At 36.8% G+C, this 19808-nt stretch overlaps 1 protein-coding gene across 1 annotated transcript; it reads left to right on the top strand.

The window, feature by feature from the left end:
* The first annotated feature begins 527 nt into the window (after positions 1-527).
* ADH4 (alcohol dehydrogenase 4 (class II), pi polypeptide) lies at positions 528-19054 on the top strand. The gene is made up of 9 exons (XM_045820138.1): positions 528-708; positions 2114-2215; positions 3285-3426; positions 4858-4945; positions 8110-8341; positions 11939-12199; positions 15613-15748; positions 16262-16400; positions 18723-19054. Exons 1-9 carry the CDS (start codon positions 670-672, stop codon positions 18745-18747), a joined length of 1164 nt encoding a protein of 387 aa, XP_045676094.1. The 5' UTR covers positions 528-669; the 3' UTR covers positions 18748-19054.
* The last annotated feature ends 754 nt before the right edge of the window (positions 19055-19808 follow it).

Genomic DNA, 19808 nt, shown 5'->3' with positions numbered 1-19808 from the left:
TCACTTTAGGGGATGACACCCAACCAACCCAGTGAGCTATACAAGTCAGGGCTCATCTGTATATGCTTAATAAACTTTCATCTATTATCTTATTGTCTTGTAGCTATTCAAGGCCGGATAGGTTCACATGGGGTTCAGGCAGATGGAAGAATGTTGAGGAGCCGTTGGGATTTCTGACATGCCTTTTTGCAGGGGTGGAGCTATCCATGCACACGTGGAGCTATCCAGCCACGTATCGCACTGAATGTCCCAACTCCCCGAAATACCAAATGCACACACAGCCTGGTGCCAACATATTATATAACAAAGCATAATCTGCGCATGCAGGCCCACTCAAGGCTATGGAAGTACTGCTTACCAGCCTGGTGAGGGAGCCTGACTGACTCCATTTCACCTACACTTATATTTTGCAATTAGAGCAGAAAAAAGTAAACAAAAATCTTAGGCAAATAATGGCTGGGATCAAACGGTGTTTGCAGATGAAATATGATAGCACAAATTGCATGGTGAAATATGGGCAGAGATGTGGATCACAGCAACAAAAACGAAAACTGATTGGTGAATAAAAGAGCAGGGATGATATTTATTCAATGGCAGTCCAATCCAGGATAGAGTAAGAGCATCCTGGAGAGAAGTAGAAGAACTTCTTAAATCAGAGAGAAACTTCCAATGCAAGCTTCCCAAAGAAAAATGGGCACCAAGGGCAAAGTAAGTAAATATACTGTTTCTTTGTTCAGTTCTTTTTTTTCATATACGCATTCACTAAAAGAAACTTCCTTCAGAAGTTTCAATCTAAACTACTCACAGAAGGCATCCATTTAAAGTCGATCAAAAGCATCACCCATGCTAGCAATTTAAGAAAATTACTGTGGATTTGCCAGACTGCTATCACAAGGGTGTTAAATTAAATATTATTTGTGATGGCAAAAAAAAAAAAAGATTTGGGTAACTATGCTATAACCATAAAATAGAGTTTGCATTTGTTAAAAGTAATGTTAGAGAAGAATATGGAAAATATTCATATTACATTAATAAGTAGAAAAAAGTAGATCACAAAATATCACATACAATATAACCCCATTTGGAGATACTGAAAGGATTTACCTCCTAAAATTACAGGTGGATTTTATTTCTTTTGTTCTTACTTGTATATTGAAAATTCCCATAATTAATATATGTTTCATTTGTAAATAAAACTAATGATATTTTAAAATATAATTCAAAATTATATAACAATCAAACTATGTATTCATGTTATCAAAAGCAAAAATAGTAGCATTAGAATGGAAAATTGTAGGTTTGTTTCTTTCCACTTTCTTCCCATGTTACTTATATTTAAAACTAAAAATATAATGTTGAGGCTAAATAAAATTTTAACTATAGAATTCTGCTTAGTTTATAAAATTAATTTATAGAATACTACTTAATTCCTTTTTATATATTTTTACCAAAATTCTTTCAAAGAGACCAAAATTTTATGTAGTATTTATACTACTAGTAAATTTACTGATTATTTAAGCCTCACTTCTCAAACACATATGTGCACATGAATTCCCTAGATCTTGTCCAAATGCAGATTTTGTTTTAGGGGGTATGGGACAGGGGTTGTAGCTGTAACAAGTTCCCTGGGGATGTCAATAACTAAGCTCTAAGGAAGGATCCTACTACGTGTAGCAAACATGCAAAAACACATCTATGCTCTAGCAATAAAGACTCAGGTCATTTAGAGCTGATAACAAATGATTTAGTCAACAAATACTTATTAGCTACCTACCCTCTCTGCTACTGAGAGAGAAAAAAATCAAGACATTATATTAGAGTAAACTTCAATGTACCTGTTCTTTTCAAAAGCTAAAAGTGCAATGACTATTATGTAGATCATGACTTATTTTCAAAAAACATCCCTTTTCTTTAAAATAATATAATCATACATAACATCCAGTCACAGACTCCGTAACTCCTTTTCATGAAATTATGGTATCAACATGATTTTTATTTTTTCCCCTACTATTCTTTCTTTGTGTCTCCCTCCTTCCCACTCTCCCTTCTTCTTTCCCCCATTCCCCTTCTCTCCCTCCCTCTCCCTTGCCCAATCTCTCCCTCTCTCTCCCAGGTTATTAAATGCAAAGCAGCTATCGCCTGGGAAGCAGACAAGCCACTCTGCATAGAAGAGGTTGAGGTAGCTCCCCCCAAGGCACATGAAGTTCGAATTCAGGTGAGAGGGGACTTCCCCTGGGCAGGACAGACAAGGCACTAAGTGCACACTTGGCTTCTGTCAGGTCAAGCCTCTGTGGTGTGACTGGGAAGCCCTGGAGTTCTCAGTATGGGGGGGATTATATTTTTGGGTTCAGTTAAACCCAGGCCTTTTCCCCAGGATGGGTAATTTATTAGTTGTTTATATTAGTTATTGATTATGGGCTTTAAATTTAACTAATGTACCTTAACATTAATGATTAACCTTAATAATCAGATTAAGTAACTCATATTGCATTAAAATTAGTTAAGTTTTGTTTTCATTTTCCAGTTGCCAATTATTGAAAAGTGTTGTTAAAGGGAAGATAGAAAATTTGTTTCAAAACAAGGGAAAGGAAAAGCTGAAGTGCCTAGACAGCACTGGGTCTTGGGTGCCCAGATGAAGGGACAGGCATGAGTTAGCAGGGAGAAGAACCCGCACTGAGTAGACAGATCATGGACAGCAAGTCGGGGTGATTTCTCCATTCTCCCAGAGTTGGCTGGCAGGCTTTTTTTCCTCCAACCACCACAGTCAGCACTTATACATGAGAATGAGTGGCACAGGCTCATGAGCAAAATCTTGAACAAAACAAAATACACTGATATGGCAGTAACTAATTTAGATAACCCTTTCCTTAATACCTCACTTTTAACTATAAAATTTTTATCACCTCTATTTCATTTCATGTTGTTTCAACAAAACTGAACAGGGCCTAGACACCTATGTTTTCTCCACTCCCTCTGCCTACTAGGCTTTGTTTAAATTTTCCCCATTACCTTTTATTTTTTTCCTCTTCTGGAGACAGTAACTGCCAATTTTATCTCTTTTTATGATTTTTCAATGACAGTAAAAGTCAGAAAACAAAGGTATAAGAAAAAGAATACATCCTAATATATTTTTATTTGTTATTTTTTCAAAGAATTATTCTTTTATTGAACTATAAGAATGTTGTTAAGTTTCAAGATAACATTGAAATTATCTTAAAATCATCCACCTAACAACGCCAATGATATAATTGCAGAAACAACTCAAGAATGTGATTGCTTTGCAGATAATCGCCACTGGCGTGTGCCACTCTGATGCCCATATTCTCCACCCTCAATTTTCCAAGGCTCTTTTCCCAGTGATCCTTGGCCACGAGGGGGCAGGAATTGTGGAAAGTGTTGGGCCAGGAGTGACTGAATTCAAACCAGGTATTTTATTTTCTGATTCCAATTAAGTGGAAATGTCAGAATATTTCAGGGATAATTCCTGATATATTCCTGGATTTGCATGCTATAATTGATCTCTGTTTACAAAGGGGACCATCTTCTCCAAAGCAAAATTAAGAAACACAATCTATCACATTCTAACAATGAGACAGAATACTTGAAATCAGAATTGTCTAATAAAATCTGGGGAATAGGGTCACTTTATTTAGATATACCAATGAGAACTGTCCCATGAGGCAAAGCTACAAATTTACATTAAACTGAAGCTGCCATGAAGGCACAAATGACAACTTATAACAACCTCCTCTAAATAAAACAGAAAATGAATGAAATAGGAAGAATTTAAAGAATGAGGAAGCTCATTCTATAGGTAGATTAAGTGAGAAATATTATACATATGTCAATGTTAGCTTAAATGTTTTTGGATGTTTGAAAGATAAAAATAATATGTAAATGAAACGTGCCAACGACTGAAATTATTTATTTCAGATTTCATAGCAGGCCCACCAAATACTGGAATACGGGCCATGTAACTCTCACTTGGCAGACAGGGCAGCCATTTCACTCTTCCTTCCATTAAGGTGAATGCTCCAAACCTTGAGGTATATTACAGTAGTACCTTTCAATTCTAAGCAAGATCATAAAAACAAATTGCTTCTGGAAGTTTTACATCCATGAGGGAGTCTGGCCAATGTAGTCCCAGACCTGCCACTTACTCACTGTGTGACCTTAGCCAATTAAGTCACTTTTCTGTGAGTCAGGTTGTTGTTTTCTAACGTAGAACAATAATAGCATTTGTCTCAAAGAATTAGATGAGACCATCCAAGTAAGCAGTGAGACTGGTACCTGGCACACACTGAATGTTGAACAAATGTTCATCATTCTTGGACCTTGGTCATCAGAGGGTAAAAGCCATTTTTAAATCAAAATTGAATAAAAAATAGGAAACATGGAATTTGAGATTAAAACAAATGGTGAAACACAATGATGGTATAAAGTTTACTCTCTGTATCTAGCCTATCACTGTCCACCTCTTCTACTATTTTGTATAGGGATGTTCTATTCCATACCAGTGTTTAGAAGTATAATAAGCAACAGTCAGGATGTAGAGAGCTGCAGTGGCAGCAGAGTCTCAGAGAGGACTTTTCACCTGATGGTATCAATACCAGTCTGTTGCTTGATTGCCCAGCGAGGGGGGGGGGGAGGGGGGAGGCAAAGTAAATATAATATTTGGGGAAATCAGCAGTCTTACAGAGTAACAAAATGTTACAGCCACCTATACTTTCTGCTGAACATAAAATGTACCCATAAAGAATGGTGTCTTCCACTGATTTGTGTGGTAGAAGTTATTTAACAATAATATTTATAAGTAACATTTATAGGTACCATGCAGCGTATGGCCTTTCTTTCTAGGTGACAAAGTAATTGCACTCTACACACCTCAATGTAAAAAATGCAAGTTCTGTCTGAGTCCAGTCACAAATGTCTGTGTAAAACTCAGGTAAGCTCTATACACTGTTAGTAAGAGTATAACTTGGTACAAATATTTTGGGCAGTACATTTGCAAAACCTAAATTGAAGTTAAAGAGGTGCGTCCTTTCTACCTACCAATTCTACTCAGGTGTGTACAAGAAACTATTGCAAAATCACCCAAAGAGACATGTGCTAAAGCATTCATTGCAAAATTGTTTATGATAGCAAACAATTGAAAATAGCATAAGTATCCATCAATAAGAGAATGGATTAACACAAAGATTTTCAAACATTTTCATCTCATGGCACACATAAACCAATTACTAAAATTCTGTAGTACACCAAAAATATATGTTTTGCCAATCTGACAAAAAATAGGTGTAATTTTGACTCATTCACATCAGACAGCTGTTGTTGTGTTGGCTGTTGTCATTTTTTTTATTTGACCATCTAAGAGAAAAGAGCTCAGTGACCCTGACTATTTACATGTTTAAAAATTCTTGCAGCACACTGGTTGGAGATCACTGGGTTAACAAATTGCTATGTAACAATACAATGGAATATTATATAACTATCAAAATGGCTCAACTTGATCTACAGGTATCAACAGAGAACAAAGCAGTCCCCCTTATTCATGTTTTTGCTTTCCAAGGTTTCAGTTACCCATGGTAAACTGTGGTCTGACAATATTAAATGGAAAATTCCAGAAAGAAACAATTTGTTATTTTACAAAATCTCACACCATCCTGCCCTTCCACTCCCAAAGTGAATCATCTCTTTGTCCCCTGCCTGTTCGTCACTTAGTAGCCATCTTGGGTATTAGATCCATTATCACAGAATCTCAGTGCTTGTGTTCGAGTAACCCTTATATTACTTCACAATGGCCCCAAAGGATAACAGTAGTGATCATCACAATTCAGATATGCCAAAGAGAATCTATGAGGTGCTTTCTTCAAGTGAAAAGGTATGTATGTGTAGAGGGGGAAAAACACAGCATACCCAGTCTGTCTGGAAAAAGTCCAGCCATTGTTAATATAACAAGAATGGTTTGTGCTCCATCGATGTAACCTGGCAGCCAAGGAGAGTGAACAGGAATGCACATGCAGGAACAATGATGACTTCACTGTACTAGTCAGTGGGGGCAATAGACTGTTGAGTGAGCATGTGTACTGTGTGGCCATCACATTCAAAATGACTGAGTAGGGCAACAAATCTGCATCAGATTTGGTGTTAAGGTTGAACATTCTTCCACAGAAACAGATGATTAGATGATTCAGAAGGCTGCAACTATGGGCAACTGGTGATTGGCACCTTCATCATAACAATGTGCCCACTCATCCAATACATCTCATGCAGCCTTTTTTGGTGAAACATCAAATCACCCAGGTGACTCAGCTTCACTACAGCCCAGATTTAGCACCCTGCAGCTTCTGGAATTCCCCAAAACTAAAATCACCTTTGATTTTGAAAGGGAAGACATTTCAGACCCTCGATGAGATTCAGGAAAATATGATGGGACAGCTGATGGCAATTGGGAGAACTGTGTGAGGTCCCAAGTTGCCTACTTTTAAGGGAACTAAGGTGTCATTGTCCTATGTGCAATGTTTCTTGTATCTTGTATCTCCTTAAGAAATGTCTCTATTTTTCATATTACATAGCTGGATACCTTCTGGATAGATCTTGTATATAGGGTTTGGTACCATACAAAGTTTCAGGTATCCACTGGAAGTCTTGGACATGTCCCCCAGTGATAAGGGGGACCACTGTGACCTCACACAAACATTAGGTGAAAGATATTACATACAAAAACAATATCATAAACTATTTATGGTTATGAGTGTGTACATAAAGGTATAAACACATACTGGAATGATAAATGTGAAATTCAGAATAGCAGCTACTTCTACAGAAAATGAGAAAGGAATGCAATGAGGTACAGTAATTTATTCAGAGGCCACACAGATGTAAGTCTTAGAGCTAAATTTTGAATCTAGGCAATTAGCTCCAGAGTACAAAATCTTAATCACTTTATTCTTTACTGAGACTACAGAAAAATCTACTTCTCCTTAACTAATTGAAATTAGTTACTCTTACATCTATTATTGTGCCTCAGTTTCCTCATCTATGAAATGGGGATAATACCAATGCCTATTTAACAGGGTTGTTACAGATATTCAAAGAATTAACACATCCTTTTGCAAACTTTAATGTAATAATAGATTTATCCCTTAACTATCAGTTCTTTCTGACATCACAAAAAGATAAAGTATTATGTATCTCCATATGAAAATACATACCACCACCTTTAAAGTACCCCTACAAAAATATAAAACCAAAATCAGATCAAGTATTTAGATAAAAAATATAGTTTAGAGGAAATTTAGAGATGGAGAAACAAGTTAAACCAGATGACAGCAATGCAATCAGAAAAAATCTAGAATAAGGAAAACTCTACAAGACCAATAACTGTTTCTTCAAAAAATAAACTGCAAGGAAAAAAACAAGAGGGAAGGTAAGAATCTGTAAATTAAAAGAGATTTAAGAGGCATACCAACCAAATGTAATGTGTGGACTTATGAGAATCTTTATCTTTTAGAGATACATACTGAAATACTTACAATGAAAGTGATGTCTGGGTTTTCCTTCAAAACAGTCCAAAATGGGGAGAGGGTAGGGGGTACAGTAGGGGGGTAACAGATGAAACTACATCAGCCATGAGCTGCTAACAGCTGAAGCTGGGAGAGGCTTACATAGAGACCCATTATGCTGTTTTTTCTACTTTTATATTTGTTTGTATTTTCCATAATAAAGAATGTTTAAAGAATACATGCAAAACTCTTAAAAGAACTTCTAGCACATAAAAATTATTCAATAAAAAGTTTATTATTATCATCATTATTATCTTTAGACTACTCCTGACTATTCAATCTATTATATTATATTTTATATTATTTATATTATATATTTACTATATATTATAGTATGTCATAAGTAACAAATATATTGAACTTACACTATTTATATGACATATAAATACAAAATGTATTATATTATATATATTTAAGCAAAAATCACTTTCTCCATATCATAAAATTGTCATAATTAATACATAATACCTAATTTTTGTTTTCAGGAAAGTAATCAGTGGTCCTTTTACTTTCTTTTTTTAAATCTTCTTAAATAATTCTCTAGTCAATTCAAAAATCCTATTGTTGGTCAAGAACTAATGGAGGACAGAACCAGCAGGTTTACCTGCAAAGGAAAACCAGTTTACCATTTCATGGGGACCAGCACCTTCTCTCAGTACACTGTAATATCAGAGACCAATCTTGCCAAAATAGATGATGATGCAAATTTACAGAGAGTCTGTCTGCTTGGATGTGGGTTTTCAACTGGCTATGGAGCTGCAATCAATGTTGCCAAGGTAAAGTGGTTAACCACCAGGTTATATAAAACAGAAGTTATTAAGAGGCTGTGTGATAAAGCTGCTAGAATTATCTTCAAACCCTGACTCCATCATTTATCACCTCTGTGATTTTAGGCAAGTTATTTAATTTCTCTACTCCAACCTCTCTCATAATATCTGCTACAAATTACTGTGGGAATATTAAATCATATTACACATGTAAGACATCTGGCCCAGTGGCCTGAATATAGTTAGCACCTAGGTCATGTTCATTTCTTTTCCTATACTAGTATGTTATATTGTAGTCTGTCCCAAATTTAAACACAGCTTAAATGTGTCCCCTCTATCTGAATCCTTATCCTGGGACAGCTGACCTAGTCAAGAGGCAATAGAAACTACAGAGACCCACCTATCCCTGTATGGCCACTCTTACTTTCTCCCTGATGCCATGGATTTCTCTCCCTGAACTGTAGTAGTTCACCTCTGCTTGTCATCCTATCATTTTGTGGCTCCAGCAGAGGGTCTCAGTTGGCAGAATTGATGGTGGCAAGATGTGTCCCTGGAATCCTGTGTTAGGATAAGCTTTCTAAAGCTGTTAACTAAGAGACTAGAGAGATGCCGGTATCCCTCAAACAATCTCCTTGACATCAGTCTTCATTCCTTGACTCCAAATTGCAAAATGCAACTGAGATTGGTCTTTCTAAACAACAGATCTAAAGATTTCATTCCCCTTTCATCACTCCTCTCTTCTTTCACTATGCTACCGTGATTCTCCCTACTCCTCCCCATCCAGGCTCACTGTTCTGGGCCTGGCCTCCAGTCACTCTCATCTCTGGGCTTTCTTTGCATACCTTGCTCCCATCAACACTGCCTGGAAAGCTCCCCCACCTCTGCTGGCTGGCTCTATTTATTTGTCATCTCCTGTTGGAAAACTATTCCAGCCTTTTGGGCATGCATCAGGTGCCCCTCCCAGTTTTCCTCAAAGTATCTGTGTTTATTCCTGTCTACTTTATCACATAATGGAGAAATTTCTCATTATTTCTTCTTCCTATAAATCTATTTGCTCCTTGAAGGCAAGAACTATCTCTTGTTCGTTGTGATATTTCCGGAGCATAGCCCTGTGCTTGGCCCATAGTAGGGGTAAGCACCCCTGCTGATGAAAAATTATCGATTTTTCAATGAATAAGTGAAAAAGCTAGTTTTATATGCAACCCTTAAAACATCGTGGTGAGGTGTGGTCCTCAGTTTCGCAACAAAAAATCCTTTTTTATCTGGTTGCATAGAGTTGTTCAGTGTCAAGGAAACAAAGGCAGCCTAATGAAAATAAGAGGCTGATCTAGCAGCCAGAATATGGCTTTTCATTGAGAATTATATTGGCCAAACATATAGGGATGCTACTCTTGGCCATCAGCACACTATCTCCCTTTAAAAAAATCATTTGTTCATTCATTTATTCACTCATTAATAAAAATTAAAAGTTGTATGGGAAGCCAAACTACAATCTGAAGGCTCCTGGAGGAAGGGTGTTCTTTGGATGGAGTTAACAGCAATGGGACCTTGGCAGTCACAGCACTTCCTCCTGCAGATAGCGTTGGAGTCTCAGGAAGAATTATTGCTCTTTGGACTACACACATCTCCTTTTCTGGACTCTATGCAGACTCTCTCCTTCTACTACTATAGTCTCACTTCAGAAATGTTAACACTAGAGATTCAGCTATAACGTTCTTTTAAATCTAGTCAAAGTTGATCTAAATTCACAGGACATGTTCTTCCCACTGTTGAGGAACAGCTAAACCACCTCAGGAAATGTTCAAAGAAGAAAAGTTAATCTGATGGGACCCAGTAAAGAGAAGTGAAGTATCCCCAATTCTAGACAAAAGGCAAGGTCCTCAATAAAACTAAATTTCCTTCTGGGAAGAAAATGATGCAACAACTCTATAATTATTGCACATCTCCCATGACATCACCAGAACCCCTAATCCTTTTCAATTTGCTTGTAATCTTTACAGCCAAATTAATCACATTTCATGGAGATCTTTGAAAGTATGAAAATGTCCTGTAACAATGTTGTCTGCAGATAGAAAATCAAATGGGTGGGGGAGGATTTTGTACTGCAATCAAAACACCTTTACAAACAAGGGTACAGTTATATAACACAATCAGTGCAGTGTATTCAACTGACACACTGTTATGAGCTGTCCTGAGAATCATACTACTGCATACAACATTGCTGCAATGGGAAAAATGCATTTCTACATTTGATGAGACTTACAGACAAGCTTTTTAACACAGTCTCTGGAGGAATATATTTCAAAATAAATTAAGCACATGCCACAGTATTGTAGTAAATAGTATAGCAAGTATATAAAACAATATTCTGAATATTCACAAAATGTATTTTTATTTACCCTGAATAGCAAAAGCCAGTATATACATACCCAATATCATGCATAAATTAAGAGATGCATATTCTCTCTATTCCTTAGTAATTTTTTTCCAATTTAGAATGTATTGATATTTCTCTGGGCAGATTTTTTTCCTTCCCTTTTATTTATACTTTAATTTAAACAGTTTCTCATCTTCATTAGAAAACAATAATTAAGTATTTCTCTGCACAGTTGTTAGGGTTTGTTTGTTTTGCCAGTATCTCACTCTACAGATTAACATATTCCAGTTGACACTACTTTCTTATTGAAGAGTCAGGACATGTTTGTGGCCCTGGCCAGGCTGCTCAGTTGGTTGGAGCATCACCCCATACACCAAAAGCCTGTGGGTTTAATCACTGCCAGGGTACATACCTATGTTGTGGGTTTGTCATCTCTCTCTCTCCCCACCCCCACTCCCTTCCTCTCTCTCTGAACTCCATTTTTTTTAAAACATACCTCAAGTGAGGAAAAATTTTTTATAAAGGAAATTTTGTGGGAAAAGTGTTATTTAAGTCAAGCTAAAAATATAGGTTATACTTTAATTAAAGGAAGTAAGGTGAAAAGTGCAGCATGCTGAAAGAGCAGCATGAACTAAGACATGAGAAAAGGAAAGTGTGACAGTTTTGTGGCTATGGTAACTGAGAATTTCATGAAGATGAAAGCAGAAGGTAACAGGGGTCAGATAATAAAATTCCTCCAATGCCATGCAAATAAAAATAGACCTCATTCCATTTAAAAAATTGGTCACTGGGATTATTAAGTTAATTCACATTTAGAGAAACATTACTGGTCATTCAAAACTGTAACATTAACACAACCAAATAAGGCTGATTAGAAATAGAACCATCAAATTACTTGTGATCTACTTAAAAGGGCAAACAATAAATCCTTTTTAATGTGTGAACTTTAGAATTTCGTTCTAGTAACACTGAAGGGGAAAAGAAAACAAGGAAATGATTTCCACCCGGGCTTGTTCCTTATAAACTGATGATCCTGATGGCCCTCAAATGATTCTCTGAATTTAATCAGTGATTCATTCATTTTTGCATTGATAAATTGCCCCAACTGGCTATATCGTTTAGTCTTATGACAGGCAGCCCTTTATATGTTCCTGCTTCTGTGCCCTTAAAAAGAAAACAGTGGGACTAGATGTTTTAAGTTTAAGTTAACATGATTTTCCTGCCTGCAGGTCACCCCAGGTTCTACTTGTGCCGTCTTTGGCCTGGGAGGCGTGGGTCTTTCTGCTGTAATTGGTTGTAAAGTATCAGGAGCTTCCAGAATCATTGCTATTGATATCAACAGTGGAAAGTTTGCAAAGGCCAAAGCCCTTGGAGCCACTGACTGCCTCAATCCTAGAGACCTCCCAAAGCCCACCCAGGAGGTCATCATTGAGATGACCAATGGGGGTGTGGATTTTGCATTTGACTGTGCAGGCGGATCTGAAACCATGGTATGTATATTTTTATAACAGTATATAATTAATAATATCAATAAAATTAATAAACACTGACAGTGTGTATATGCTAATATATTTATTCATCTCATATTTAATATTAGTACATATACATAAATTATGTTTATGTAATAAGCAGTTTATTAATAATGTATTAGATTGTATTTAGTGTATTATAATTGATATTTAATCTGTTAATATATGTTATTACTACTCAATACTAATGTTATTAATATTTCTCTTCATTCTTCCACATGAAACTAAGAGAAAATTTAAAAATCAAAATTTTTGAAGAATTATGCCTGCCAGAAGTGAGCAAGAAAAGTGAGAAAAGAAAAGGCAGGTTTAAAGGAGGAGTAAGAGAATGTTCAGGTCACTGATGACACCCTAACAGCCTAAGGTGCCCCCTCCCATCAAAAAGTAGAGCAGGGAGGCCAACAACCTACCTCAATAAATGGGCTGCAAAACTACATCCAAATTATATATTTGAAATTTTCAATATAATAAATACATGCCTACTACAAAAAGAAAAAGTAAAGCTTTTTTCCCTAAACACTATAATTTTGTATCATTCAGATTTTTTCTCCTCTGAGGATGGGCTCTGACTTGCAGGGCCCTGAAAAGGCCCCAAGTGGCCACACTGGCGGCAGCCCATGAAGCCAGCTGTCTCTGCTCCACTCCAGAAAGCCAGGAGAGCCACACCCACAGGCAACAGATGGAAAAGTGAGCTTGCTGGAGTGCCCAGCCTTTTGACCACCTAATGCATATTTGCTCAAAAACACTAAGTAGAGTTTTGTTTGCTTTTTTTTAAATGAACTGACCACAGAATTCATCAACTAAATTATCTGCCTATGGCTCCTTCTTATTTCTTTGGTGAGAACAGTGAAATGTGTAGTTTTTTTTGCTTTTATTTACACCTTCACTTAGCCTGGCTCCTAAAACTCTCCTCAGGGAAGGTGTAAAAATAAAATTCTATGCTTCAACCGGAGCAGGCTTTGCAGGTTCTTCCCCTTGGTTCTTACCTGACTGGTGCTCTCCCCAGGAGAGAGTGGAGGCCAGAAAGAGCCTCTGAGAGCAGCAGGCTGCCATTCCTGGGTCTTTCTTCCCAGAATGGTTTCATTGCATTAATATAACTGCTTAAAAGACAGTCAGGCAAGTAATAAGCACTCAGTAAATGCTAGTTGTTACTGAAATTCGTGCATTGAGAGATCCTTGACCTGCACTGCTCCCCTGAGTTCCGAGCTTCTGGTCCTCCTTTTTTAATTGGCCTTCGCACCTGCAGCTTGCAAGGCACCACATCCATTCCTCCACTTTCCACAGCTCAAATCTTTTACAAACATTGACATTCAGCCTGTTTATCTAATTTCCCTAATACAGACATGCTCAGCATTTCTCATAGTGCCTGGAGAGATGTTGGTTTTTAGTACTAGTGATTGGACCACACCTTAGATAGTCTCATGAGTTGGGTACCCAGGTACCAATATTTTTTACAAGTTTCTCAAGTTGAGAACCACTGACCTAAAATTTGGCAGCTTCTATTATTAACTAATTTATTATTTTTAAAAGTGCATTTTAAATTATGAAATAGAATTATGCTAGAGAGCCCAAATTTCAAAAGATGTAATTTATCTAATCACCAAAATGATGAACTACATCTCTATCCTTCCATCAAAGTTTCAATAACTAGGAAAAGTTAAATCTCTGGGTTGCAGAGGAGATTCCAACAATGGCTATGAGCTTGTCTTCAGTGACCTCTCATGCTCTAAAGCAGCCTAAAGACCCCAACAGAACAATTAAAAAGTTACAGTAATTGACAATTTTATAAGATTTTGAGAATTAAAAATAATTCTCCTCAAAAGTTATCAGAGGCTACTAAATAAAACCCTTAATTTACATATAATACCCATTTAAGTCATTACTATGGAGGTTAATTCCTTGCTTAGAGCAAAGGTCAGAAATGTAGAAAAAGCAACAAGAAAAACACTGAAAAAGAAAAAAAAAACAAAAATCAATGTAAGCAGCTACCTTAAGGTAACCGGTAGTCTTTTCCCCCTCCATGAATCTATGACATATATGAAAACAAAAATGGTTCTGCTGTATAAAAATTCCAAAAAGTAGAAGTTTCTATTTAGAAATGGTAGGAATTCTCAAAAACAATAAATAAACACATAATTCAGTAAAAATGTCAAAACATATTCTTGAAGTTCTGGGTCATTGTATTGGGTTGGTCAAAAAGTCTGTTTAATATTTTCCATAACAGAAAATGTGTTTTTCATTTTCACCAATAACTTTATTCATTTGGATATGTTGAGTATGTCAGCTAGCTACCACTTGATAGAACATTGATTGCTCTCAATTAATGTCTTGATTTCATCACTGTCAACTTCAACTGGTCTACCCAACCGTGGAGCATTGTCCAGGGAGAAATCTCTAGCACAAAACTTCACAAACCACTTTTGACACATATGATCAGTCACAGCACCTTGTTCAACAACTGTACAAATCTTTTATTTTTTGTTTTCAAAATAAAAGAAAAAGGCTTCTAAGTGGAATGGTCATCCATGAGTTTTTATCTTTCACACACCTATTTACATTTTCAATCTTTGGAAGTTTTATCTTCACCCCAAACTTACAGTATGCTAAGATCAAAATGTTTTCTCTTTCTCTCATGCAAAGATCAACACAACTCTCCTGAACCACTTTTTTCTATGTGGTGAGTCCCCAGTCAAGGAAGTTCAAATGTGTGGCTTCACAATTTCAACCTGAAGTTGTCTTGGTTGCTGTGGCAGGAGAAGGGACACCTGGCAGATTGCACACTGGCTTTTCTGTCTCGTCTAGGAAATGACACACATCACTTCTACCCAAAGCTCATTGGCCAGAACTAGTAACTTAACTCCACCCACCTGCAAGAAAGAGAACTTAAAAAAAAAAGTAGACAAGCAGATAAAATGTTTCATGAGCAGCAGCCAGTGTGATTTTAACTATTTTACCTTCTATTTTTAAATGGCATTTCTTTTCATTTATCCCACACTGATATCTACTAAGTTTACAGTATATTCCTTATCTAGTGAATAATCACCCTCTTCATGATTTTAAAGATTTTGATTTTATGCCCCTGAAATTGCAAATATTTTAGTATATACCCATGGTTAATTGTCAATAAACAGGGTGAAATAATATATTCTGTTTCTTTCTAATATCGTTTTGATGAAACTCAACATTTTATTGAATGTTCTATCTGAAACAAAACTTCAAGTCCCAATCTACTACACGATGACTCCATTAGCTAGACTCCTATTATTTCATATGCAGACTTGTACAAATTTTCCCTAAAACACAGCACAGATGTACAATGAAGACAAGTTCTACTTTTCTACTTACTCACCTCACTTTTTTGTTTGACCTTCCAGAAAGCAGCCCTGGACTGCACAACAGTAGGTTGGGGATTGTGTACTCTCATTGGAGTGGCTGTTGGTGACAAAGGACTGACTATTTCTCCAGTAGAGCTAATAATGGGCCGTACTATCAATGGAACAATATTTGGTGGTCAGTTTTATTTTCTTTAAATTTTCTCCATAGTAGTACTACTCACATTCTTATAGTGAAGATTACTGAAAAGAAAGGAAAACAACTTGTTTAAATATTGAGTGTGTAGAATACATGTAAAGACTACATAAAAAGCTATTCTATTAATTATTTGAAAGTAAACAGAATTTGTATAGAACAATGACTACAATTTGTAAATTGAAGTTCAATTTGCATTAAAATGAACCAACACAGAGGAACAAAAGGCAAACTTGAACCAAACAGAGATAATTTCTTATTTAAAAATAAAAAATAATCTTGAATTTTTCTTATGAAGAAAATTTTTAAATTATTATATACTGTTTTCTATACTTTTTTAAATCAAGTACAGAAAATTAAAGATGGGAGGGGGTTTAATCTATTTGGAGCAAGCCAAATATGACCAAATAGTTTTATTCATTCAACAAACACTGATTAAACTGTCTGTTCATGTCAAACACTATCTCTTCATTTGGACTTTTGGTCAAATTACAGGTTGGAAAGGTAAAGATTCTATGCCAAAGCTGGTTACTGATTACAAGAATAAGAAGTTTGACCTGGACATATTGGTGACACATACCTTGCCTTTTGACAAAATCAATGAGGCATTTGACCTAATGTACCAAGGAAAAAGGTAAATTACCAAACAGATGGTTTTTTAAACCATAACAGTGGCTTAAAAAACCTTACAATAATTCCATTTGATGATAAAAACTAATCCATTTACTTTCTGACATTTTCCACATCATCAGACATATAGAGATGTTTAAAAGATTAGATAGTGCCCCTGGTTAGTGTGGCTCAGGTGGCTGGAGCATCATCCCATACACCAAAAGTTGGGGGGTTTGATTCCTGGTCAGGGCACACACCTAGGTTGTGGGTTAGATCCCCAGTCAGGGCACCTTTGGGAGGCAATTGATCAACATTTCTCTCTCTCTTTCCCTTCCTCTCTGTCTAAAATCAATAAACATATTTTTTAATTTTTTTATTAAAAAGATTAAATAATGGCCATTGCAGTTGGGGGGAAACCTACTTCCTACCTACCTACTCTGTTTCCATAATATACATTGCCATAATATACACTATTCCAACATAGAGTGGTGGTATAAACTGACACATATTTCTTTTTCTTTTACAATCATTAACTTAGTTGGGGCCACACCCTAGAAAGAGAGGTTTCCATGCTATAACATCAGGTCCCTCTAGTACAGTATAGTCCTGGCCCTGAAATCATTACATTCTGTAAGAGTGCACAGTGCTTCGATCAGACTCGAGTGAAAACCATTGAGAGGTGAGCAGTGAGTTGCAGGTGTCAGATACTTACAGGATGTCCCAACTCTCTCATTCTCCTACTTTATCATGGGTCTTTTATAAGATACATCTGATCCATAGTTTAAGCTCTATTGTGTTTCCTTGGCATGGACTCTGAGAACTGATTTACAGAAATGTCCCAGCTGGGGGATCCATAGCAATCGGGGAGTGGGTAAGACTAAGATCAACAATTTTGGTTAAAATGATCAAGCCTTGATCAATGGAAGGAAAGGGCAAAACACCAGGAACAGTGTTGCTCAGGGGAGATGCAGAACAAAAGAGCAAAGAGAAGAGAAGACATTACAAAATGGGAGTGGAGGTTCCTAAAGTTAAATGACGGGTGTTAGACACAGAGAAGCAACATCACAAAGGAAGAATATAGGTCCATGGTATGAGGAGCCAGGCTATTTCACAGGGAAGGAATTTGAGGAAATGTCCCTACTGACATGAACTCCCTAACTTGAAACATGTTAACTACAACATATCAAAAAGAAATTCAATAAAAAGAAAAGAAATAAACATTATGTTTAAAGCTATGCTAAGTAACTTAATGCATAAGCTCCACAAAATCTTGCACAATCTCAAAATCCCTATGTTCCTCAAACCAGTTGAGTTTTGTTTGAGGCCGTGGATTCTGGATCTCATAGCTCCTCCACCACTCCTCATTTCCTCTAGAGTTCTCAGTCATGGAATGTACCCAACAAGGATGCTAAGTGGCAGCCAAATGGAAAATGTTGCATTGCTTTATTAATAACAGGTTAAGTCTCCCATACTTTTAAAATAGGCCTGGTTACCAGTGGTAGAAAGGAGGCCTAAGGGGAACACCTGAATGAGGCCTCCTACTCTCCCTGTGGCCCACTGAGAAGACCACCTGATTGCCCACACAGATGGAAAGGTGGCAGCAGAGAAGGCCGAGGATGGGCCTTCACAGGCATGCTTACCATAGGAGTCAGAAACACACATGAGGACAGGCCCTCCTGCCATACAAACTGCATAGAAGCCAGGAAGCAGAGGAGAGGAGATGGGCCCCAACAACCGACTGCCCTCACCCTGACTCATGGTGAGGAAGGGACACACAGGTTCTCCCTCCACAGACAGGTCAAGCTCAAGTCCCTGAATAAAGAAATCATTTATGCACAGCAACCCACAGCTCCTTCAGAAATGACATAAGGAATTCTCTGTTTGTGAGGCTTATCCCCCATTTTGCTATGATCTGTTGAAGGACTTATTCAGGAGTAGGAATATTTGGGTTCTCAGAAAGCAGCATTCCAGCTCACCAACCACCTCCTCTTTTATGCCCAGTTTGCCCTCAGCTACGGGAGAGCCAACAACAGTGTCTGTTCCAAGAGGGAAAACCTCACTCCAACACTGTACTCTACTTCTCCATAGCACCTCTGGGCAACAGAGTCCTCCACTGGGGGCCAGTCAGGGTCCCCAACTTTCCCCCAGCTTATTGACATCATATATAAAGTATTATCAATGCCAAAAATGGAACGGGATAACAAGATAAAAGAAATTAGGCTTACCAAATTATGTCTACAAAGAAAGACTGAATCAAATCCTGAAATGAAAAAACAAAAATTGTGAGTTTTGGCTAAATTTATCTTAAAAATTATACTGATTTTTTATGTATAATTATTAACAGCATTCGAACAATCCTGACCTTCTGAAGAAGCCGGGACAGTTTGGAAGATGACCTGACTGATTATGAGCCTGTCTGGTTAATTTATAATCTGATATGACGAACCAAGGGTAGCCATGAATTTAAACAAATATTTATAGCCAGCATCTCAACATCAAATAGCTATGAAGATTATAGCATTTGTAGTAAAATATATCAGTGTTTCCTGTGTTAAATAATTATGATGACTGATGTGCTTATGAATAGAATCAGGATGTTTGGAAACTGTTTAAAACTAGTTCTGGAGAAGTGGGAGTGAGAAACAAAGTGATAATAAAAAAATACTAGATTGGTTATACGTTCACAGTTTTTTAGGTTGGGTGACAAATATATGGGGCTTCAGTATACTGTTCTCCTTTTGTATATGTTTACAACTTTTCATAATAAAAATTTTACTAGAAAAACATCTCTTACAGGACAGGCTGACAGTGACCAGAGGGGAGAGGGGAGGGAATTTCAGGGGAAAAAGGGAAGGGTTTGCAGGAACAAATATAAAGGACACAGGGACAAAAACTAGGGAGAGTGGAAATGGGAGGGAGGAGGGGAGGGCTGGGGGGTTGGGCTGGGATGGGAGAAAAAGGCAGGAAACTGTACTTGAACAACAATTAGAATAAAAATAAAAGAAAAACATCTCATACATATGTGATATGTATATCACACATATGATGCTGTTATATAATTTCTGAGTTCCAATAAACTACAAGCTGCTCTTCTTTAATAAGCTGCTAAATAATTTCCTTTTTAACATCTGTTAATTTCCTTTCACTTAGCCCCACTTTGCCTCTGTGAACTGTAATCACAAATAGTATGATATCAGAAGCTATATAAATAAATAATATGAAACTGAAGAATTGTAAAAATAAAAAACACATCTATACTCTCAAATTTCCATCTTTACTAAATAACTGTCCTTTTCCCCTTTGGTAATTATTCAACACATAATGTTTAGAGCTTTACAGAGTATAATGGCCTGTGATTTGCACTAATTAATCTATTTTCTGTAGTTAACTGAACGTGAGAAAAGGAAATGTACTTACAATAAAGTAATGT

The sequence above is a fragment of the Phyllostomus hastatus genome, unplaced genomic scaffold, assembly GCF_019186645.2.
Source record: "Phyllostomus hastatus isolate PE091 unplaced genomic scaffold, TTU_PhHast_1.1 phas_scaffold_39, whole genome shotgun sequence".
NCBI classification, from domain to species: Eukaryota; Metazoa; Chordata; class Mammalia; order Chiroptera; family Phyllostomidae; genus Phyllostomus; species Phyllostomus hastatus.
Note: the sequence above shows the minus strand (reverse complement) of the source record. Positions and strands in the feature narration are given on the sequence as shown.

Coding starts and splice junctions, on each gene's coding strand:
- ADH4 (XM_045820138.1), top strand. CDS start 670: ATGCAAGCTTCCCAAAGAAAAATGGGCACCAAGGGCAAA. Junction 2,216..3,284: donor CACATGAAGTTCGAATTCAG/GTGAGAGGGGAC, acceptor ATTGCTTTGCAG/ATAATCGCCACTGGCGTGTG. Junction 3,427..4,857: donor AGTGACTGAATTCAAACCAG/GTATTTTATTTT, acceptor CTTTCTTTCTAG/GTGACAAAGTAATTGCACTC.